Genomic DNA, 25325 nt, shown 5'->3' on the forward strand with positions numbered 1-25325 from the left:
CAGCACAGAGCCTTATTTGAGTTCTTCCTGCATACATGTGGGAGCATGCACCCGCCAGGTCACTCAGTTAATCTGTGCAAGGCTCTTGCATGGCAGGAGCATGAATCCCACTTCCTTACTGAACCAGCGAGCTCTGTGTAGGTGTGAGAAACAAGGAAGTCTGCAGACTCCCCAAAAGAAAAAAAAAATGTGTAAGATCTTCTTGAGAGACAGAGGAATTAAAGAAAACCATAGCAACAAGTCAGTCCACCTACCCAAAACACCCACCCACCACCAGTTTCATTTGCTGACGCACTTCAAAAACAAGCTGGCTCCTACCCGCTCTGGAAGGTGAGCAAGCCCTGAGAGCTCATTAAATTCCCTTCTCAGCTACTCTTGTATGCCTGCAGCTAGTGAGCAAGTGGGATATAAATAGAAGTTATATAACATCGCTTTGTTGATTCCTGTGCTTACCAAAAAAAAAAGGCAGCATGACCTTGTTTTTCTGAATAGCTTGCCTCTGCCTGCTTGTGGAGGACTTTAATCCTACTAGGGATCATCTTAAAAGTTTCTCTTGGACCTGGACCCCAAGGAGAGGACTAGGGAGAACTAGCGATTTACATCCCTGCTCGTTACAGGACCAGGATCACACCTGAATGCCGAGAGGATTGCCACACAAGAGGTCATACCCAATAACCATGAACAATGCAAGGCTACGGAGACTGGAGAACAAGCAATGCAGCTGAACCCTAATGAAGCACCTCTCCTCCCTTTTTCACCTACACTGCTCAATCACACAGATGGGCACCTCAAACTCTAAGTGTAAAACCTCCCTTTGGGCAAAAAGACTGAAAGATGCTATGATACAGGAATACTGATGGCCCCAAAATACTTCAAAAAGTAGTATCGGCTGCAGCTCAAGTAGAAAGACTACAAGTGGTATCATTACAATCTCACCTCATCCACCCTGTTCTCAGTTTCACCTATGCATCTTACTGCCCCCAATAAAAATTAAATCATCTCTGCAGGAATGATTCCTTGCAGCTTTTGGAGCTCTCTGCATTATTAGTAGGGCTTGTTTGTTTTTAACATGGCGGTGTCTAATGGCTAAGTGAGATTGAGGCTTCACTGTGCTAAATACATTAAAATACATGTGAAAGAGACCACGTGCTCCCAGGGGCTTGCCATCTCAAGCCTCCTCACGTGCTGCAGATCAACAGAGCATCAGGACGTGGATTTCCTCAGCGCTGACTTCGTTACCAGTGCAGGTTCTGTGCCTTGCTTTGAAGGTAACTGCGCCGTGAAGGAGGGTCTGGATTTGCAGCGTGTTTCGTTTTGGAGAGGGCTCTGTCTCACAAAAGGACAAGATCACTTCCCACAGCTGAATGTGATGGTTGATGTAGATCCTTATCAACATTTTTTTTTTTTTTAAATGGCGTGTTCTGAAGTAACATACTCAGAATGTAAAAAAAAAATTACGGTGCATTTTAACTTGAGAAAAAGCGGTCAAAGACATTTTTTGACTCATTGCAATGGTCAAAGACATAGGTGATTACTTAATACATGCCGATAGCTTGCTGATTTTGCATTAGTTTCCTAAACAGGTATTATTGAAACAATGTAAAAAAGATATAACATCCTATATCAAAGAATTCTGCCTGTTATAAACAAACAGTAGAAATTAAGAGACTTGTTTTTATCAACGACCAAAAGTTCTCAAGTGCTATTTACAAAAGTTCAGCAATCCAAAGATATTCTTGCCTCTGAAGCATTTACCATCACATGTGATTTTGCGTGCTCACCGGTATCTGTGACTGTTGCAAATTTTCTAAGTAGTAAATCTGGTTTAAAAAGTCCAAACCACAAACCCTAAAGCACCACTGTGTCACTAAAGCTAAGTTTTATATCACTAATACTTCTGTAACATTTGTAAATTTTTCTCCCAATTTTGAAGGGCAGTTGCAGTCACAGAGAAAAAGAAACTGTAAGTGTTTTGGCAACCGAATAGGACAGGACACATTTAGGCCAACAGGGAAAGTGAAAAAAAATAAAGTGGGTTGCCTGGCTGGTTCCAACTATTTCACTGTTGGTCTTTTTAGCATCGCTTATCCTTCCATTTTTGTCACGGTATTTCACAGCCAACACTACAGCAAGCTGAAGGACACAGATCTGCCTCAAAGTCACTGCTCCCTCAAACCCGAGGGCTGTGGCAGACGGTCACAGAAGCGAGCCCCATCTCCCCGCCTGCCGGGTAGCACCCTAGTTCGCTTGGTTTCCGTGGCTTTCCTATGTGCCAGAAACACAAACCAGAATTAGATAACTCTGGATTCAATTCCTTTTGTCCATCAATTCTGCAATTATTTAATAGCTATCGATCATCTTTGGACAGTCTGAGGCACCAAGTTCAGCAAAGGAGACCACAATTCACCATGCTGGAGTTTTCTTACTGGTGGCAATGCATGAGGAGAAACGCCGACTAAGTCCAAGCCCGAGTATGGTGCAAGACAGAGCTGGAGACAGGAGAGTCGTCTTAGTCCAGCATTTTACCCAAACCAGTATTTCCTACTAAACCAGACTAATGAAGAGCTGGCTGCTGTGATTTCTGTTCTCTTGCTTGTTCAGAGACCCCCATGGTACTTCCACAACGGGCAGCATGGTACCATGTGGGCATAGCCCCTAACAAGCACTCAAAGGAGGGCACACAAAATGCACGGCTCCTCTTTGCAGGCTGAACTGAAGAGCTCTGGAAGTTTAAGCAACTTGAAGCCACATGGCTCTTTGTACAGGCACATCTCAAAGGAGCCTCACACACATATATGGTGAGCTCCAAACGGCTCAGCACAACACTGATTTGCTCTTGCCATGCTGTGACAGAGGCACAACTCTCCGGTCCACCACCACAGGCTCCTTGACGCTGTCTCGAGTTGTGGTGGCCCCTGGTCCTCATCCCATACTCAGCTGCTGGGGGAAGGAGGGGTATAGAGCAGATCCCATCATCATCCTCTGTGCAGGAGCAGCGACTCTGCTCAGATGCCTTAAAGCTAGGAGAAAATCCCACTTCTTTCCTGAAAAATAATCACCTTTTCCTTGGGTGCTGACTCACATCACCTCATCCTCTGTGTTTGCAGCCCACCTTAGGAAGAACTGTGGATGAAGGGGGAAAGAAGGCACCACCGCACTTCGAAGTGGTAGCTCTGCATCACGTCACTTTGGGGTAGGGCTTAAAAAATGCCTGAAACTAATGTCATCAACCTCATTTTACCTTCCCTTGCTGAAAATACCAACATGTGCATGTGGGTAATTTGTCACACAACCTAAATTTTGAGAAGATCCCTAATTAAACAAGCAGACTGAAGTCTCCATGGAGAGGCAGTTATGTAAGGGACTTTACTTGCCATTAACTTCCACCGACCAAGGAAACCCGAAACTCTATGGAGGTGAGGCAGAGTAACGGTGCATATAATTTTTATTTAGCAGATGAGACAAGCGTTACAGGAGAAGTCCTCAGCAATTTCCTCCACTGTCATTCATTTGCCAGGGTTGCTTTAACGAAGGAAAACTCACCTTGTTGCAGTGCGTGCAGGGAACGGACCAAGCTTTCATCTCTTCTGAAGGAGATGTAGCTCTGCATGCAGCGTGCCTACAAGCAACAGCACCTGCCACGCAAGCTCTGGCAAAGCACACCCAAGCCAGCACCCCGGGGGGGACGGGTGCCACACGCCGGCTGGCAGCACCCTGGATGCAGGGCATGCTCGCCCCTCGCCATTTCGGAGGAGAGCATGGGGCTGGCAGGGCAACCCCCCCAGGGCTGCTCCGTGCAGAACCGCTGATGCCAGCTCTCGAGGTGGATGCTGAGGGTTATATAAATTAATAAAGAGGTTTATGTAATTTTCAGTTCAGTGAGCAGCAGCATTTGTCAAGTTAATTTGTTGTCCGGTTTTGACCCTGTGGTTCCACCTCCGCTTCTGTCTCCTTACAAATGAGGGCAGGCTTCCCACCAAAAAAAACCCAGAGCTCCTGCTGAGCAGGAGCAACGAGCTCACCGGACACAGCTACGACACTTTCATCAGCATCTCTGTTACCAAAGAACCTGACAGCGTTTCTAGGTGAATTCCAAAACCTAAAAATAACTCAGAAAAGTTTCCATCTAGAGAGCTTTAAATGGGCAAAGACCTCTGTATTTCTCCCAGAACAGTTAATTTACCACATCCACATTCACCCCTATAGCAAAGCACAGAGCAGCGTGGGATTCAGTGTGCCACACACTACCAGCTTAGCCTCTTTCCTAAGGTAAACCGGGAGTATTTTTTCTTGTCCCGCTTCTCCCCACATTAATTTTCTTAACAATACAATAAAAATCACTCCTGCCAATTATAATACGGAACATTTCTAGATTTGCTTTTCTGCTAGAGTTGGCAACCACCTACTTTGCCTAGCCTTAATACTGGCCCTGCATGTATCTAATAAAATGGTAACACCTATTCCAGTTATCCCTTCCCAACACCATGGGGATCTGTTCTCCCACTAACACTCATGGGAGTTACCCGGGAACTCCCATTATTAACCATATTACAATCATCATGTGCAAGTTCCTGTGTGTCAGTACAAACCTTTTGCTTAACTTTAGGCCAAATTCATTTCCCGTGTGAAAACCTGGAGTTAAGAAAATGCCATGCAGGGGTGACACATTTCTGGCTTTGCTACCAAAAAGCCTTTTTACATAACCTGTCCCTATCCCACCAGTTTCCTATTCTCAAAGGCCTGTAGATATAAGCAATTTAGGTTCAGTAAAAATTATTTAGACTGAGCACAAAATGAACTTGTTCAGAATACTATAAATCAAGAGCTGCTAATAACCACCAAAAAATTGTGAAATGAAGATAAACTGTGTTAGACCTCAAAGACAAAGCTGGCCGATTTGGCTAGGTCGACTTTCACAATGACAAACATATCTGATGCAAAATGAATGCAGTTATTAGTCCAGAGACTGAAGATGACTATTCCACTGGCAGTTACTGGAAACTGCCGTAGAACTTCAGAAAATCCACTCTGCAGGTTGCTGAGGTTGTGAAGCCCTACCTATCTAATCTGCAAAACTTACCAAAGTAACATAGATTAGAGAAAGATCAGGATAAAAGATCACGGAAAGTATTGAGTTCATTTTCATAAGTGCATCTAGTTTCCATAAGCAGACAAATTTTGCAGTCTATTTTGTAAAAATGAAATCTTACTAAGTAGGAGACCATCACACTGCTGCACTCAAATCTTTACTGTGCTGTAGTGAAAGACTGCTTTATAAAACCTGTTGGATTTGAAGCTGTGCAGACTAGAGAGTACCCCATGCAGCTCTCCTGTAAAAGGCAGTGCCCCCGACCAGCTAGGCTGCACTCAGAGCCTCCTGTATTTTCTGGGTGAGCAGATACACTATTCTTCCTATGTGAAGAGATAAAAGCTTGGTTGCGTGAATTTACCGTTTCAGGACACTAGTTTAACTTGGGCATCATTCAGCAATTACTCTGGGAGATAGAGACCTGAAATCATGATTTTACTAAAGAGCAAAACCTCCACCTTCGCTTTGATTCACCAGCGTTGACCCAGCTGTTCTCCCAGAAGTTAAGCTTTGTGGTTGGCGCTTTTTTCCCATTACTTCCATACTTACTTGGCTTTCATGATTCAAATACTACTGAAAGATCAGAGCACTGAATATGTGCTGTTCTTGCCTGACATTGTAGTAGCCCCCACGGGCCCTGACTGTGCTAGAGCCAGGGCAAGTAAAGCAAAGCACCAGGGAACTCACTACCTAGCACCAGGAGATTAACCAATTCAGAGGTAAGTCAGGGAGCATCTTTGTGCACTGATAAACCTTCTTTTTTGCCTTTTGCTATCAGGCCGCTGGATTGCTATAGCACAGCATATCTACATTACAACCGCTCCATAGGATATTTTCAATAAAGTCTCATCTGTACTTTGCATGCATGAGTAAGAGCTCCTGGGTGTGTCCAAGACCTCAGAGCTTACAGCATTAGCTGTAGGCATCACAAGTCATTTGGTTCCTAAAACATTCTGTACTTAAAAGCAGCCTACACCAGAGCCCCCTCCCAGCCCTTCACTGCTGCATTAGAGCACGTACACGCAGTGCACCAAGTAACTGCTGGCTGCCCAGAACATTTTCTAAAGGCAAAGACAACTGCTAAGCACTTACTCCTGAGTGGGAAAGGACAGAAAATAGTTATTCTGGTTTGCGGAAGTAACATCTATAAAGGCAAGAGCGCAACAGAAACTGGCAGGACTGTAAGGTGCGGATGTGAAAGTGTTATGCCATTTGCTATAAGCACCCTATGCCAACAGCTCATTCCTAACCGCACAGTTATTTTACAGACTCCCAGCTATAGACAGCAAATGCAAACTAAAGAATCTCCCTTTTTGGTGAAAAAGGTGTCTTTGGAGATGGATTGCAGATTTCCCTGTTTGTTTGGACCAGATGAGCTAAGGAATCTGCTTCCAACTCTGATTTGCACACAGCGGAAAGTGACTACACTCGGTCCATTAGTTCTGGGTTCCAGCACAAGCAAAGGATCTCTCCACATCAGGCTGGTGCAGAATTTCTTTTTCCTTCCAGCATGACAGTGTGAGGTTACCTGAGGCTCCCTGAGAGCTAGGAAGATGAAAGCTCAGCTTCCTTTACATCGGAGAAGAGCAGGAAATTTAAAGGAGTGACTCTCCCCAAGGAATGTTAATCCTGTCATTGCAGTTTAAGGTGACACGGGATTTTAAATGCTTGATTCCCACTTTGTCTTTTGCAAAGAAGCTTCAATCTAGAGCATATACGCAGGGAAAAAAAAGAGGGTACTGATTACAGACCCAGTGAAGGAGCCCCAAAGGGTTCCCTCTCCTCTCAGCAGAAGTTTGCATGAAAACAAGAGGTGCTGCTGTAGAGATCTAGTACATGTTTTAACCATAGTGATCAATTATAACTAGTCAGCCCCACATTACACTTAATCAAATCCCACCATGTACTGCTGCCCAAAGGATACAGCTGCTCTTTAGCACATCTCTGGTCAGGTTTGAGCCAGACATTTCTATGGGATCAAATCTGTTTTCACTGGCAGGCTGGTTTTCCATCAGATCAGCCACTTAATTAAATTCACCCCACAGCTGCACAAGCCGTACAAAGAGGGGACAAGCAGAGCTAACCAGAACAGGACGGTCCATTTTGGCAACAGCCCACAGTTCGATTAGATTAAGCACAACACAGGGCGCTACCCCCAATCTGTTCAAACATTTCTCCCAGAAGTTGCCATGGAGGTCTAGTAAGAATAACATCGTCACTGCGGTGGCTCTGCTGCTGCAGTGATGCCAGAGACAGACTATATCTTTCGGTAGTTTGGTTTTCAGGGCAGAAACAAATAAAGGACTGGGGAGCGGTTATACTGCACTGGGAAGAGTGGGCCACATATAAAAGTTTCTTTTAGTTCTCTTTGCCCAAGCTTTTCTGAAAATGTTAGTGGTTTATCTTTAACTACTTAAATAAATGTTCCTATTTAGGATACAACACAAATGGCATCAAATTACAAGCCTAAATCTGTATGTATATCAAACATTTGGATGTATCACTTCTCTGAGTGAAAGGGACAATCTGCAAAATTGACCTTCTTAAACAAATTAGCAATTGTGTTGTTCAGACACATGAAACGCATGGCAGTGGGGTAGGAGAGGGATGACACTCTCTGGAAAAGCTACACATAAAGCCCCTTGTCCAAGACTGAGACAGACTGTTTGCAAACAGAACACATGCAATGTCAAAAGAATAAGATATTACATGTTCAATAACCTTTGTAGGCCTGTTTTGCTGTAATAAGGTTTTACTTTCTGTTTGGAAGAATACTGTACAAGCTAGTTGGTGTACGTTCATTAAAATCCATACCAGGCACAATTCTCATTTAGGGAAACCAAATCCTTACTTAAACCACAGAAACGAAGGACAGCAAGATTACAGGAGAATGGTGGTGGCCTGGAGTCTACCATACACTCTTATTTTAAATTCCAGTCTGAAATCTAACAGCTAGTTGTAAGAGTCTCTGAGCATGCTGCAATTGCTTAAACTTACTCATAAAAGTAGTCACATTAACTTACGCTACAACGCTGTTTGTTATACATTCCTCTATATTGCCCTGGGAAATACCTCAATTACCTAGTGCCCGTGCAAACATTTAGTAAGTTAACTTTTGCATGGTAGACACTGATATTTTTCTTAATTACAGGTCAAAGATCATGTAGTCATTTCCCCTCCCATCTCCTTAACCTCCTCAAGTTTCCTGGATTTCATAAAAACATTTCCCTTCCCAACATGTTTTAGTTATAAGCTTGAAGTTTTCCATTTCCCTACCTGTATTGTAGTGTTCCCACCTTCCAGAAGGGCAATGGCTAGCAGGATGCTCTCATGGAAGACTCTGTCACTGGTGGCATTCATGATGAGATCTATGACCAGGTTGGATGCACCTTCTTTATCCAGATGACATTGGACATCTGCCAAACTCATCTCACCTCGGCTCACTGAACTTGATCCCGAGCTTCCTCCTATAAAGATGATCATGAGAAACAGGCTGAGATTCAAACCTTGCTACCCTACGGTGATGGCACCTCTCTTCTGGTTTAAATTATTAAGCTATCCCAAATGGTGTGCACATGTTTATTAACAGTGATGAACTCAGCTCCTACCATTTCTGCACAGAAGAGTTTGTAACTTAAAGCACATATCGGGCATGTTGTAAGTCCATGATGGGCCCTTAACACTGCTTGCATATGTGCGAGTCTGCGGGAGGTGGTGTCCTGCAGGAGCACAGCCTGGGCTGGCAATGGGAAATGGTTACTGCCACTGCTGCCTTCATTAGCAGCAGAAGATGGAAAGAGGGCTGGTGTATTGGAAGAGGATGCTGGAAACAGCGTGGATTCAGGGATACAAAGAGGGATACAGAGGTAGAGGCTCTGCAGGACCAGTGAGGGGGTGGAGAAAAGGCGACACAAATTCCAGAGGATGGCAAAGCCAATGCTCTAGAAAGTGGAAGAGCATGGCAGCAGGCAGCACAACACAAGGACAAATGGAATATATATCAACTTCAGAAAATAGGGGAAATAGTTTTTTTGGCTGTTTTTTTGTTTGTTTGTTTCTGATCTGGCCTGCTTTCAACAGGATTACCCATTGTCTTCATTTTGAAGAGGCAAAACTCACGGAACTGTGTTCTGACAAAATGTGCTTGACATTACTGACTTTTTTAGCAATGGTCTCAAATTTAATAAACTGCACTTCATAACTTACTTCAAACTGAATTTTTGCTCATCCTACTCCGCAATCTCTCTATAATACAATGAAATGTTTTTGCTTCAGATATGGTTAATAATCTGACACCCCTATGAGCACATTTCCCAAATATTATTGCAAATATTAAATTTGCAAATATTAAAATCAGGTTTTCTAAGTACGTTCATTCAAAGCAAAGTCACAAAAGTCAAGCCAACCCAAAAGTATAAAGTGGAAAGTATAAAAACCTCTGTCTGCTTAATTTTAAAGTACTTTCTCAAATGCAGTCAGGAGAAAAAGAACATCTGCATGAGGAAAAAGCAGTTGACACAATTAGAGACAGGAGAGTGATGATCTGCTCAGCCTAAAGTGGAATCCCTCAAGGAGAGTTAAAACATGTTGGAGTTTCCAAAACCAGTAGCGACATGCAAGCAGGATTTCTTCCCGATCCATGTGGATAGTTTCCTCTTTTTTTGGATTTCATAGGACAGAACAGTAGGGGAAAAAGTCCAAAAAGGGGGAAAAACCCTCTATTTCACCTGATTTGTCAGGCAGACACAGACACACAGCATCTGGCAGGGCAGATCACACGAACCACTGATGAGCAGGAGCACGTCCTACCTCCTGCCCCGGCTTTGCTGGCGCCTCCAGCAGACAAGGGGCCATTGCCGAAGGTGGTGAGGCTCTCGCGCCGTCCCGCCGGTCTCACATTGCCGTAGTAACGGTTGACCAAAACTTGCCTGAGTGCCTCACCCTTGATTCAAAGAGGATAATGAAATCATGACGTGAGTTTAATGAATAAATAATCTACTAATATTCAGTAGCAAGGGGACTGCTGTTATCATTAGCCTACTTGCACTGAGGGAGGGGGAACCAAAACCCTGGAGATTTGGGAAAATCTACTCAGCATCTCCTGATGTGCTTGGGCAAGCTGGGACACCGGGGGGGGGGTCTCATGGGGCTCAAATAAAATTACGTGTTCCCAGCACCAGAAACAGCTACAGTTCAGATTTTGTGCTAAAGCTTTCTAGACAGATTTTATTCTCAAAGAGCTTTTTTTTTTTTTTAAATTAAGATCTATTGTCTCAGTTTTAAATGTAAAAAAGTGGCATCTATACAGGACCAACACAAAATGAAGAGGAGGATTAGAGAAAGAGTAACATTAGAAATTGTTTTGTGAGTGAGCAATCCCATCTTCTCAAACCTATCCTATTTTGCCATTTCACCAATGTTACAGGGATGCACTCTTTTCTCCCCTCCATCAGCAACTGATGCAACTAACACTGTCAGCCGGCGAGCGGAAACCCGAGCGATCCCCGCTGCATCCCAGCTCTTTGTTCCCCGCATCCCTGCTGGCAGCTGCCCGAGCTGCCCGGTCATGCTGGCAGTCAGCATCCAAGCACATGAGCCCATGGACACTGCGGGGCACCGGTCCTCAGATAACCCCGACATCCCAGACCCACGCCCCGGGGAGCACCCGGCAAGGCTGCGCAGAGCACGCGCTGCCGCTGCCGTCAGCAGAGGCCAGGGGAGATCAAAACACTTCCCAGGTTGAATGTTAACCCGCGGACCCTGCACTGCTCTCACTTAAGTCTTTACAGGAATTCCCAGTAATTGAGAGCTGTACAAAAGCTGGTGGTACTGCCAGCAACGGGCAGACACACAAACACCGCAGTTGGATTAACAGATTTTTATAAGGTCTTTGTGCAAAAAGGAAAACTGGTGATTATTTTAACTGGGAGCTACCACTCTGCTAATGGCAGCAGTACCACCCTGAGAGGGGAGGAAGGGGATTTAAAAAAAAAAAAAAAAAGATGTAGCGAAGAATAATTTAATATTAAAAAAAAAAAATCTGTCGGGATGAACTAAAGTGTCTTGATCTTCCTTCACAAAACAAGTGCTTGACACTGATTTTCAGTTGTAGTTCAAATCAAATTAGTCGTCTCACTATGTCAAATTGTCTTTAACTGCAAGGTTTAATATTAGCTGTCACGCAAGTGAAGCCTTACTTTTTAAACTTTCACAAGAGGCCTTTAAAACACAAATAAGTAAATGGAATAGCATAAATGTGCATTAATTGGCTCATACAAAACTCCAGCACTACCACAGCCACACTGCTTTTGATACAAAGCTGGCACTTACAAAAGGTACCTTAGAGAAATCCTTACACCCCCATGCGCCGGAAAGACAAAAACCTGCCTGGAAATTAACAGCCCTCTGCACCAAATTTCAGACATCACTTCCAAACGGAGAAGCTCAACACCTGCCTGCAGCTGGTCAGGGATCACTGCCCTCCGCACAAGGCTGTGCTAATGTCAGGGCTCCTGCCACCGCCTGCTTCTTGTCACTACATTTAGCAGATCAAAAATTGTTCCTATAGATTATTAGTGTGAAAGCTGCAGCACAGGAGCTGCATTTTATGGAATCAGATGGGGATGGAGGAAGCGACAGGGAGACAAGATGTAAAGTAAACATGTAGAGAGCTTTCCAACCAGCTGCTTCCAAAAGTCCCCCAAAAAAGAAAAAAAGGCAAGTTACTTTGGAAGCAACAGTAGAAGATGATAAGCACTTCTCCAAGGGCCATACGCTTCCTATCACCGCTTGGGCCAAACAGTGAACATGTAGGAGAGGCAAGAGACTAAATTCAAAAGCTCAAGCAATTTCTTATCCCAGAGGAGCTACTTTGACTGACAGCGACATGAGAGTGTTTAGTACATGATGTAGTGCTTTTAACCATCTTTCTGCTCTCAGTCTGGCAGGTAAGGAAGGACACATGACAGAACAAGGCCAAGCCAGACAAAAAAAAAAAACCAACCCCCAAAAAACTTAACTACATCTTCCTTCTACATGTGTACTAATTAGAAAGGCAACTTGATACCCATATAAGCCCTATGCCAAAAATCAAGTTACAATGGAGTTCTCACATTACCTTTTTCCTCTTCTGTTAAACTAACTGGCAGTTGTCATATCAACTGGCATTTAAAAACAGTAATTTTTACTACTTACTACAAAGATAACATACATTCAACCACGAGAACTGCTGTTCAGTAAACTCTACCTCCTCCTGAATTCAGAAGGGTAACTAAAGCTCCTGGGATTGTCTCTAGGCTTTCCTTCTGGTCCACTGTGGAGCAGTAGGCAACTTCTATTCCATGGTTAAAATAATTGGGGTGAGTGGAGAGACCTCATTGGGAACTGCTGCTCTGAGGACTTCTCAGACCTGCAGCACTTCTGTTGTCTACAGGAGCAGTGTATCCAAAACAGGACAAGTAAGCAGAAAACACAAGTGGGAACAAGTATCGAGCATTTGTTGTTTCTAGTCTGAAAGCGTGCTGATCCATGGTTTTGGAGGTTTGGCAATCTGCATTCACTAGCATTTTGAATTCTAACTGGGAAGAAAAACTTTGTTTCCTACAAAATTATTTAAACCCACTGTGTTAGCTAACAAGTATATGAGTATGTGATCAAAGTAGAGGGGAGAAAAAATAAGTGGTATTTAAGAAATGTTATAATTAATTCAGCTGCAACGCTTGGCTCCAGCACGGTTCTTTAACCATCATGTTACTGTTGTACACCACTTTGATGCGTACAGTATGCAAACAAATATCAGATGTTTGGCGGCAATAAGAAAAATCAAATATGCTACCTAGAAAAAAAACCCAACAGCATTCAGTTTCATCTGCATTCACCATCAAGGTAAACTAACAGTAAGTAGTATACAAACATTATTGTACATGTATCAGTAAAGCAGATGCAATACACAATTCATTTTAAGTGATATCAAAACCCGGTTATAATCTTGAAAACAGAGAATCTTTAATAATATTTAAGAGTGAAGCAGTTATAAGCTGCTGCTATTCTCTTCCCAGCTACAAGAGCAGAAGAAATTGAGAAATGTATTAAATGATGTTGATTTTGCAGCTTGGCTGTTTACAAAGGGGGAGATGTGGCCAAAGCAGGCAAAGTCCACAAGCACTGATTAATCTCACCTCATAACTGTGTGATCATCACCAAAGGGGAGTGCTTTGAAAGTGTGAACAGACTAGACTAGGATCTGAGGTTTAATTCAGAGCAGCCAAGCACTTGCTCCTTCCATCTAATACAAGAGAAGGTGCTCCAGCACCCCATTTTCCAAGATTTTCCAAGAGACCAACAGCAAGCAGTTAACCACAGAAGTTTCTTACATGACTTACGCTTCACTGTTTAAAAGGAAAAGGTAGAGGATTAGTTCTGAACGTGCTTGACTGCTGTACATACCCTTCTATGATCCTCCAGTTGCCTCTGTGGTAGACTTTGATCAAGCTCCTGCTGTACATGCAGAAATTTCATTTTAAAGCAGAACACCACTAAAGAGACACATATTTGCACTTACGGAAAATATTATGGGAAGTCACAGCTGAAAGCAAGGGGGGAGATGAGGAAGATCGACTGACAAGCTAAACAGAACATCTGCCTTCAATTAGCTCTGGCAGTACTTAACCAGTCTGCTCTGCCACCCTCCAGCAGACCACCATGGCATGCATGTATGCCAACACATTCTCATGGATTTAAAGAAAACACAAAGTCTGTCTAATGTTACAGTTACCAGTAACACAGAGAAGTTTTTAAGAACTCAAACCAGGCATGCCCATGCATACAGATACACAGATACACACATACAAACACCCCGTCCCACCATATGCACACTTCTGGAGGAAGTGTAGGTACTTCAACATATCTGACTGTGGTCAATGAAGCTCTTTTGAGACTGCGGAGGGCCTCTTGCAAATCCTGTGGGATTTCCGTTCCAATGCCGTGGACTTCAGTGGGGTTTCACTAAACAAAGTCCCTCGGCACGTGCACGTTTCCAGATCAAATCTCTTATTTCAGACATTAATTTTCAGGAATGGAACTTCCACTTTGTAAACCTGAAGTATGTTGAGTTTTTGCTGCTTTAAAGCATTCTGAAAGTGTGTAGGAACAACTGCTCTCTACAGGGACCCATCTTAAACCAGGAGCCATCTCCCAAACATCTCAAAGTCATTCTATGACCACTCAGAATTTCAGTTTACATTTAAACACTACTCCACAAAAGTTACAAATACAAAGGTCTAAACCACCACAAACTACACTTTTTTCTTCATGATTTCAAAACGTATTTATAATCTTCATATTTATACAGCTCAGAGAATTGACACTCTCCTAGATTTAGACTTCCATGTTGTTTCACTTAGATTTGCACTGGTATAGCACCCAGTTGTACAATCTACCAATGCCACCTCTGGATGTCCCATTAATTTCAAAAGAATTTGCAATTTCATAAATTCTTATGTCTTCATTTCGGCAAATAATCTGTCTTATGCAAACTAATGCTGGGGTATCTCATAAAGGAAATGAGCCTACATAGCCCATTCACTATAGAGCTAGTAACCCTGAAGATGTGAAGTGACCATCAGCTGTTTCACTGCGGCATTTTAAATGGGACACCCAGCTGCTCTGGGATTATGAAGTTTCCACTAACTTCTTCTGACACCTCCATTTCCTTATCAAAGTTTTTAAATACGTGAGACAAAGGGAAAACCAAATTCTGTATTAGGAGCCAGAGAAACAAAGTCTCATTTTGCTAATGCAGGGGGATTTGAGAGGAGACTTCAAACAGTGCCTCCCTTAAAAGCGTAAGGGAAATGGCTGAAAGGAGCAAAGATTTGGGACTGGTTTACATATTTTTTTTATATTTTCAAACTATCATGCTGATGCTGTATTGGGTTAAACCACTTCAACAAATCTACTTATTTTTCACTGTCTAACACTACGCAGGAACACACACTTCACAGGTTTTTTTTACCAACAAGACACTCCACCAGGACTGCTTCAAAACACCAATATTTGCCTGTTGTACAAATATAGGTGGGTGACACACCTCTACAGAGCTTTCCGTTTCTGGAGGTTGCGGCAGCTAGTTGAAAGTAAAATGCAGAAAAATTAATCATTCTTCAAGAATCTTTCATCCCAACAGAAATCTAGTGGTCAACACTTAGGGGAAGGGAGCTAGCTAGCAAAGCACTTGACTTAGCTGAATCATCACAAATGAATTATATCCATAATTACTGTTTACACCCTCCCACCCACCCACCTCCTAAAAGGGCTACATTTTGAAAATTTAGCAGGTATCCTTTGAACATCCCAAACTACTTTGCATGAACACAGAGGCACAAGCAAAAAGCTTTAGTTGCAGGTGCACACAGGCCTGCAATGCAGAAATGCACTTTTGGGCAGCCTGCTCTGACTGCACGCGGGATCTGCGACTTGCAGAGGGCGAAGGCAGCACACCCATCCCCAGCGGGGAGGAGGAGGAGGAAGCCAGGGCTTCATGTCACAGAAAGGCAGCAGACTTATAACGTTAAAAAGTTTAAAAAAATGCTTTCAGTGGATTCTCATGTATAAACATACTTTTCCTGAGATAAAAGATACACGATACAGCACCAAACACGAGCAATGAAATAAGAGGCTTAACGGTGAGAGCTTTTCAAATTTAAAATGCTGATCATCACATTGAAACAGATGAAGACGAGTAACTTTTATCTAGTAGAGCTTAGACGTACAACAGAGACCTAAACATTCAAATGAAACTGCCTACTAAATCGTGAGTAAATTGATTTAACTTCTCAGGAACAGACATTAAGAAATAAGACAAGGACAATACAGTAATACCAAATTAAGTCAGCCACTCATTGTCTGTGTCTGCCTAGAGGGCACACGAACTAGACAGACAAATCAAGCATAGGCTGGGAGAGTGACCGTGGTATTTTAACCCCGTATCTGCTGCAGCCTAGGAAACGCACAGCAAAGGGAGAAGGCGGCCATGGGATCCAGAAGTCTAAATATGGAGAGACTCTACTTCCCAGGAAGGAGCCAGGGAAGCGAGCGCTTCCCCTGCGGTGCTCTGTGGGCAGGGGCTCCTTGGCCAGGAAGAACCATTCTCCGTTCTTCTCCTAATGGACTTTCCTCCTGGCTAATTCACACGGCCTTTGGTACACCCTTTCCTTGCATTGTCACCACTCCTGGAAACTTCACAAGCATGCAAACCATTTCTCTCTTGGTCAAATTGAAGCAGGGAGTATTTAAGCCAGAGGACCAAAAGTTAACAGGAAGAACCTCATTTATGCAGAGGAACACACAGTTCCTGCACAGCCCGCTTTATACACCCTTGCTGCTTGTAGGCTGGACACTGGAAACGCCATATCGAGTCATTAGGGAGTCTGGGCACATTGTTCTGATTGCAGACACCGTCTGCACAACTTGCTTCAGAGCAAAGCAAAAAATCCCTCCTTTCTTAAGTAGTCAACAGCAGCAAGGAAATTGTGCATATTCCCCTATAAGGGAAATCAGGTACCTTCCTTCCAGGGAAGGGGAGACTGAAGCTGGCAGGTCAAGTGGACATGACTGCCACAAGATAACATACTGGACTTTGGATTCCAAATGAAAGCTTCCTTATTCCTGGGCTTATACCATGACCCCATTTTAATCAAACATACGTGTACGTTTTGGGGCTGAAAACCGGCACAAATGAAGAATCGGCATGAAATTAGTTTTATCTCTCCAACTTAATTGCAGAAGGAAAAAGTATATATTCTAGCTAGCAAATTCCTGTGCCTTCCCACTGTAGCACAGACAGCATGTATAAATAGATCAGCATGTTAGAACCAGCCCCACAATCTCATCTGCAAGCAAAAGCTACTGCTCTTGGCAATGCTCGGATGGATCATTCCAAATAAGCATGGCCTTCAGCAATCTTGCAGTACAAATATAAACTCCAAATACTGAAATTCTTATTCTTTGAGTCAAAATGGGTTAAAATAGCAAAGAATTATTGAGCTATAGTTACTGTGCTACACTTTGCTGTTGCAGCACACAGGATAGTGTGAAGTATCAGCTTACGCTTTACAAGAAGGATTGAATAGGGTGGGAGAGTAGACTGAAGGAGTAATTTTGCTAGATTTCTTGTGCCTCCATATACCTCGGCTCTCCACCTAGAAGAAAAGCGATGGTTTGGGGGGCAGGGGCAAGTTTGTGGAATAGCAAACAGCAGCCAGCTGAGTGCCATGGACACAGTGGCCAGCTTTTAAACTGGAACGTAGTGGGTGGCAGGGTCAGAGAAGAGTACAACATCTTTACTTCTTGCTAGCAGTAGCAAAAGTTCCTTTCAACTTGCTGTGCAAAACTCCCTCTTCCTTTGAAGTTTCCACTCCCACAAGGCTGGCCAATAAACCACTCATCATTAGCTGTAACAGGAGAATTACAATTTATTTGACCTGTTGGTGATCGTAATGCTTCTAGCATCCACTTCCCCAACACAGACTCTGTGTGTTTCCCAGAATAGTCTTTATCTGACTCAACAGTGGATGTATCCACCTCAAAAACCACCAAAGCAAGTGACAGCTCAAAAGTGAACTCATTACATCTCAACTTAGGAGATATGGAAGAGGTTTCAGTCCTTTTCCTTTATGGTTTTGAGAAAGGTATGAAAGTTTTATTTTCATTTGCTTTCAAAATAACAATCAAGATGAAAGTTGTCTAATCCTGCCTTTCACAGAAAATTCAAACAACTAGCACTGTGGATAAAAAAGTGGAAATGATTTGAGGAAATGCAAAAAGATTTTCATTCAGGTTTCAAGCCTCAGGATTGCTTTTTCTCAATATTTTTTTTAAACTCAACTATGTAGTAAACATCCAGAACACTGAGCGCTGTAAAGGCTTGAAATGCATTTAAAAGGTAGGTGGAGATTCCAGCTCACATAGGCTGGGTCTGCTCTGGATAGTGGCTTCAGCAAAACAGGATGGAAAACATCTCATATTGTAATGCTAGAAATGGGTGGGAAATAATCTTGTCAGAAAAGCCCGCATGTTTGTGTGAGCATACACACATGAACACCTTCAAAAACCTGATCCTTTTCTCTTCAGCCTCACCAAACTTTGGAATTCTGACAAAATAATAGACAAAACAGCACACGTACAAGTACAAACCTCCTCAACTTCAGGCTGTCTCCAAGTTCAAAGGATTGAGAGGTGACAAGCCTCAGACTGCTTAATTCCACAGGCTGATGCCATTTTCCAAACTACCACACATCTCCTTTAGGTCTTTTTCCAAACATCCCTCTAAATCAGATACGAAGGTGACTAGCTGGTGCAAGGCAACAGTAAACTGACACCTGTCCTGGGAGGTCTTCAAGATCAACACCGAGCATTTTGAAGAAGCTTAGTCAAACTAAATTGATTTGGCTCAGTAGAGAAGCAATGGCGAGAAACAAGAGCCCTGCACTGTGCAGGAAGTTGGGTTAAATTACCAAGCGGTCCCTTCTGGTCCTGAAATCTGTGAATTCAGGAACCAACCCAACTCCATGCATATGGCATCTAATTATCGGGGTGGCGGGGGGAGAGATTTGGCATAGAGGAGGAAATAAAAAGGGGAAAAACACAACTACATAACCAGTCAGCCAAAGATCACATTAAGCTTTTGATAGCTAGGTTGTATATCCAGATGCAAAGAACTACAGTGAAGATCTCAGATACACGTTATTCTGAAACCATTGCCCTCTGCTTCCTCTGCCTCAGCTCTTGCGTTACCATCTCCTGTATCAGCTGGAGTTCCAGTGGGACTGGCCGTTTGGATACAGTCTTGGAAGTCCCTTTCCACTTTTTCCTCCCTTTTCTGAATTTCTCCTCTTTTCTCTGTGAAATACATTCACTATAGCTTTTCACTTGAAAGACACACAGCAAAAGCACCAGCTAGTCTGATTCATGACAACAGATGAGAGCACAAATTACGTTGCTGTCCTTCATAACTCTTCAATAATAACAGAAAACTCCATGTAGGTTACCTGCTTGCCAAGTCTCCTTTGTAAGGCCAGTGCTGTTACCTTGTAGAACCAAGAAGAAGTTTGGATAGGAGATTTCGAGCCTCTGCAGATGCTATGTAGGTGTTTGTCAAACATGCATTTGACTTGCTATGGCTAAGTTTCAGGGCAGAGGGGAATAATTGGGAACCAAGAACCCTGAACTGCTTTGAGAAACTTCCCATGTTACAGTTTACCATTGTAACAGACCTGTGCCAAAGTTGCCGAGCACTGTATTTTTAGTGATGCAGGATCTCACACCTAGCATGAGAGTAGCATGAGATGTGAAGCAGCACCTTGTCCTGGCACAGGCTCCTCCGAGCCACGCAGCTCTCCCAGCCCCTGCAGAAGACGCGTGGGATTTATGGGGGGCAGGGGCAGACCCCTGCTCCCTCCGGCACATGATGGAGCAGCAACCACACGCTTACACCCCCTTGCCTCACCGCTGCAGCGCACACCCGGATTGGGGATGTGGGTAAACTCCCCCCCCCCGCCCCTTATCTCAGTGAATTTGCAGAGACTTTGTGCGCTGCTAGACGATGAGGTGGGAAATTTGGCATAAGGGCTGTCAGTGCCTGCACCGAAAGGTCACTGAGATCTGCCTACAGGAATGCCTTCTCTCATTTTCCAGGGTTTTCAGTTGAGAAAGCATGTTTTACTTGGGCTGGGGCTTTCCTGGAGTTAGAGACATCAGTCTCTGATACGCCACTGACCTTCAATGGGAGTGCAATCACTCGCTTCTCTTTAAATCCTCAGTCTTGCAGGTCGTTTACAGTAACTGAAGATAGTAAGAACTATCTTTACTACACATTTTACATTAGCATTTTTAATTAACTAGTAAGATGGTGTAAAAATTTTTTTAATTTTTTTTTTTGTTACAAATAACTGTAAGAAATGTTCCAGTGTCCTTTTCCAAAGAGCTCACCAATTCCAATTCATGCAATAAAAACGGTCCAAAGATTGCAGGATTTCTGAAGGAAAAAAAATATACGGCAGCCCACAAAAATTTATGAGAGCCTGCATTTCCTCTGCTTGAGACATAACAAGTGAAGCACTGTCTAAGTGCAAAATACACAAGAGAAATGACTGTGGCATAAGCTCTCTCTACAAGGAAAATAATTTATAAGTGCATTTCTCCAGCACTTAAGAGGTTAATACATTTTCCAATTCCAATCAGAAGATGCACATATTTTGCACCTTACTCAACCGTCATAGTTTTAGTTATCATTGATAAAGAGCACTGAGAAGGTTACTTCAGTCAACTCCTTTGAACCAGGATTTTCACTTCCCTTTTCACCTACTTGAAACCTCAAGACCAAAGTGAAGAGGTAAAAAAACCCCCAAACTATATTGAGTGGGTCTGCAGGTGTATTTTGCTGGATACCGTTTTATCAGCTGCAGAAAGAAGTGTCATTACTGAATAAAAACAGAAAAACCCCAACAACAAAACACCCCCAGGGTTTTACTTCATTCAGTTTTTTAACTTCAAATCCTAAAAAGGACTAAATAATTGGGACTATATAAAAGGACTATAATAAAAGGACTAAATAAAACATGGTAAACTTCGGGTGCTTAGAGGGATTTGGTCGTTTCGGTGTTTGCTGGCCCCTGCCCAGGGCCCCACCAGCCCCGCGGGGCAGGGAGCAGCAGAGCACCCCCTCTTCACCCTGAAAAATAAAATCCCGATCCAACGGTATGGGACCACTGGTCGTGGGAAGCGTTGGCAGCCCCACAGGCATGGCAGCTACCGGCGCAGGCCGGGGGCCAGCAGCCCCGGCGCAGCCCGCCGTGACTGTAAACATCTCCACCGCGTTCATTGGCAATTACCGCTGAAGGTCACACATCAGCAGTGGGCCTAAATTCCAGGAAAAAAAGCTGTTCTTATGTAACTGCTGCCTGAATGTTGGCAGGTGCCCAGCAGAGCAGCTCACTGCAATGTGGCTGGGAGGGGGGAAGCGGGGGGGGGGGAAGTAGGACATCTCCCAGCCACATTCAGCATTCTGAGCATGCCACCTGCAGGTCAGCACTAACACTTCCCTCCTTTTTAGTCCATAAAGTATTGATGTGTTTCTCTAGGACGTATGCGTTTCAGTGTCCAAGACTTGCACTGCAGGTGGAAACTGGGCCACACTGTCCCCAGCGCCTGTCTGGACCCAGGAGAGCGGACGGGAACGTCTCCTTGCAAAGAGAAGTGCCTCAGCGGGGAGGGAGCTGTGCTGCCTGAGCTGTCCTGGACCACAGGGAACCCACGGTGGAGCTCACCATCCCAACTGCAGTTGTGAAACGCTGCTAAATCTGCATTTGTATCATGCCTGGACTTTTTAGTGGGTTGGGGATTAAATTAAAAGTAAATTAAGCTGTTGTGTCTAATTACAACTGGGGCTTAGTTATCACTGTTGTGTGAAGATTCACACTTGATGGCACTTGAGGCAAATTTAGCTTGGTCCTGAACCTCTTTTCTCTGAGACCCCAGCATTGTCAACAGCTCCATCAAGAACAGGATTACAGCAGTTCCAGCCCAGTAAGGAGTCGATCAAGAGACACTCAGCCCAAGGGCTTTTACAGACAACGTGCCAGTGCCCTGCCTTGGGGGTTTCTGCTTCCTTTATTACTTGAGAAACCTGTGCAGAGCCAATGCGAAGACCGCCCTATTTAGCTCTTCAGCTCGAGCCAGAGCCCTTCAGCTCCTCACGGCCACCCGATGCCCCGGGAGAGCCCGTGGAGCCAGAGAAACAGGAGTCCTGCTGCAAACCGAAAGCCAAGCTCTGAGCACACAACTCCCCAAGATCAGGACAAACCCCAATGCAACCATGTTGCCAGTAAGGTGCAAAATGGTTTGCAGTTTCCGATGGTTTTCGTTTTCTATCAAACCAAATCGTGCTTTTCATCCATCTTTCAAGATACCTTTTCTGCTCTTTATTCTAATACTGGTCTTACGCAGCCCCCATCCCAAAGGTCTGTGCACTTTTACAAGTTTACAGGAACCTGAATGGTTTGGAAATACTGCAAGATGACTCTCATTCTTAGTGCATCCTAATTTCTGTCCCCAGAATAAAAACCTTTTACACGAATCCTGCCACAACAGCGGATGATGCAGAGTTCAAAAAAACATCTAGAAGAGCTTAAAGATGCTATCACGGTCTTTCTGCCAGACCAGATCATGGTCCTCAGACTATAGTAACAGATGTTGGAAAAACACCACGCTACACCGCTGCTCCTTGGAAAACTACAGTTCCTTCCTGTCCCTCATTTCTGACAAAAAGGGAATTCCAGATAAACCCCTCAATAGAAAGCACGTGAACGAGGCCAATAGCATTAAACCGTACTCCCCCTGCCCTTCACTTCCAGAACGCTTCTCCAGCACTGCAAACGCTCCAGCAGCCCCAAGGGCTCCGCCAGGCATTCGCAGGGGGTGCTGCCGACCTTGCGCTCAGGTCGCAGCGTTCACCATCCTTCCTGTTCTGCGGGGGATTTCCTACCACCGAGGTGAATTCCAGCATTATTCACCCAGTTAAAAGGGCACTCCTTTTCTTCACTTGCAAGAATGTTAAGGGGGACTGGAACGCCGGTTTTCTATCATGACTTTCAGTAACAAGTGCGTGGACCTCCAGGCATTTTATTATTTGGATTTTTATTTTTATTATTTGGACCCACCGCTCCCTGAAATTACCTTGCAGTAAGCAACTAAGATATATAAATCTATGTATACAATCACATAAATACTATGAAATCATGCCATAAGATGGTTACTTCAATAGAATTTTACCCTGAGGGAATAAAAAGCATTTCACCTGATCAGAAAAATTAAATTGTGCAGAATTCGACAGAGAGGGAAGTTAATAATTTTACTAATAATGGAGATTTCTGTATTCTTTGCCCTAAATGTTTACAGTTTCCAGGGTTGATGGGGGGGTAGAAACACCAGGATTTCCGTTGAGACTTGTCAGTGGTTCAAGCCCTGTCCCAATCCCTTTCTATAAGCAGCCAGTGCTCGTTGCCAATGGTTATAAACACACCTGCTCCCTCCACGCAGTTGCTCCATCGAGGAGCAATAAAGTTCCTCCTGTGCAGCCTCCAGACCAAATCCTAAATTGCTCCACACGCTCTGGCTGATTTATTGCAGGCAAAGACAGCACATTACAGCCAGGAACTGAAGGGGAAAGAGTTTCATATTATGACTTAATTTGCAATTAAACATTCGAATTTGTCTGAAGTTTCTCCAAGATAAAATTACATATATATGCTATTCTGGGAAGCTGTAGTACCACATAATCTATGGGGTCTAGCATTAATGTGCTACAGATTAACTTTTCAAAACCAGAGCACGCTGCTGGCGTGTACTCCCCAGGTAAGAAGAGGAAAAAAAAAATCTTGGTTTATAAAAGAGAAAGAGAAAATAATGACACAGAGGTTAGACACCACAGCACCTCTGTAACTATATAATACTAAAAGTTTGGTGTGAAGCTTGGAGACACACCTGAGCTGTCTCATACCAGCACAGGTCAGAGGCGACAGCAGTGCAGTAAATGGACTTGTGCCACATGAACTGCTGTCCTTCAGACCAAAATCGGAGTCTCACTCTCTGCAACCATCCTACCCATCAGCTTTCTTCTACACATGCTAATGAGCACGCTAAGAGCAGAAAATTTCCACCAACAAAAAGAAGGGTGAATACTCCAAGCAGCTCTAGCTAAGGATTTTCTGATAAAGAGCTTTTCATTGAAGCTGAAACTGGTGATGGGAAAAGTATCTCAGACCCTGGCTGGACCTTCTGCTCCAGCCTGGAGAGAGGACCCCAGCGCATGCCGGAATGACGGTGACAGCACTGACCTGCAGCACAGCAGGGCCCTGAGCATCTCAACCAGAGGCTAGGTTAAAACCAAAGCAAAAAAGCCACAACTCCAGTTTGGTCTTGCAAGGAATTCTCCTTCCCTCCCCTAAAAGCCCTGCTGAATGGAAAAGACCCTCCAACCCAGCCCTGGGCGATGTGTACGCTTTTTGGTCTACTTTTGTGACAAATAGTTTGGATTTCAAATCCCTTTCAACAGGCAAGGTCCCCAAATATTATTTGGTTTTCAGAATGAAGTTCGCCTAGGTGAATTCCGCTGATCAACATCAAAATTAACAAGTTCTACAGAAAGCAATTTATGGCCTATTTCATTATCTACTCTATTGAATAAAGAGCAGCAATATTTTAAGTGTTTTAAGTGGTTGAATTTTGTTCCAAATAAAAGGTTGGCTTGGGAGAGAACGCAGGAAACAAAGCACAGAGAGGAAAATATTTCTTTTTTTCCTGGTATTTCAGTAAAATAAGGTGCCAGTCAACCACTTTCTCAATATTACACATTTATGCAAAAAGAATCTCAAATTTAGCGCCCACACGTGGGGTTTTTTTAGCTAGATGAGGAAGTTGCAGTAGCGGAGACAGCTCAGCTCCCTCCCTCCACCCTGTGCGCCAGTGCCCGAACCAGACACACTGCTTTTAAAAGTCCTTAGAAAGCTTAATTTCAGTTAAACTGAAAGTTCTCACTCAAATATGGCTTTTCCGCCTGTAAAACAGCTACATACAGCATAAACACAGCCCATCTGAGGCACTGCCAATTGATAGCACGTTTTTGATGGTAGGAAGCTTTTCACACAGAAATAGCTTCAGAAGTCAGTAATTTTCATGGGGTTACACCACATCGCTTTCACAACACATCCGAATGTTTTACGTGTCTTTATACACCAAACCTTGACTAAGAAGCAACAGGAAGAACAGCGAGATGCTTTGATGAATTGCATGACTGTCACCTTTTTCGATAAAGCCAGCAATACAGTTTCTGCACAAGAACCCAGCCCTCTGCAGTCCTGCCTGCACCCAACTGCACCGGGCCCTGGGACGTGAGTAATGGCTCTCGCTAGTCAGCAAGAGGAGTCACCTCATTCATGGTCTTCTCCAGCTGGCTTTTGGCAGGTTCTTCCAACTTGTGTGAACGTCATTAAACCTCAGTATTTAGTTTTGCTGAAAGAGCCTGTTCACCAATGACGTAATCGCGGCCGAGTGCTAAATGCTGATGTTTTAATGGTGCTTGCGGCAGTTGATGCTCCAAAAGCACTCAGATCTGGTCCTAAACTTCATGGGATCTACTATGGCACCAGATGATTGCAGATCGCCAGAAATTATAACTGCATTT

General features: G+C 43.8%; 1 protein-coding gene across 2 annotated transcripts in view; it reads right to left on the reverse strand.

Moving 5' to 3' along the window:
- Positions 1 to 25325, reverse strand: part of ITPR1 (inositol 1,4,5-trisphosphate receptor type 1) — a 180194-nt gene that overhangs the window by 55130 nt on the left and 99739 nt on the right. For both annotated transcript variants that reach the window (XM_072875732.1, XM_072875731.1), the window contains 2 exons: positions 9899 to 10031; positions 8366 to 8556 (listed from right to left, as the gene is read on the reverse strand). In XM_072875732.1, the coding sequence (XP_072731833.1) occupies positions 8366 to 8556; positions 9899 to 10031 (324 nt within the window). The remainder of the gene's footprint in view (positions 1 to 8365; positions 8557 to 9898; positions 10032 to 25325) is intronic.

The sequence above is a fragment of the Ciconia boyciana genome, chromosome 11, assembly GCF_034638445.1.
Source record: "Ciconia boyciana chromosome 11, ASM3463844v1, whole genome shotgun sequence".
NCBI lineage: Eukaryota > Metazoa > Chordata > Aves > Ciconiiformes > Ciconiidae > Ciconia > Ciconia boyciana.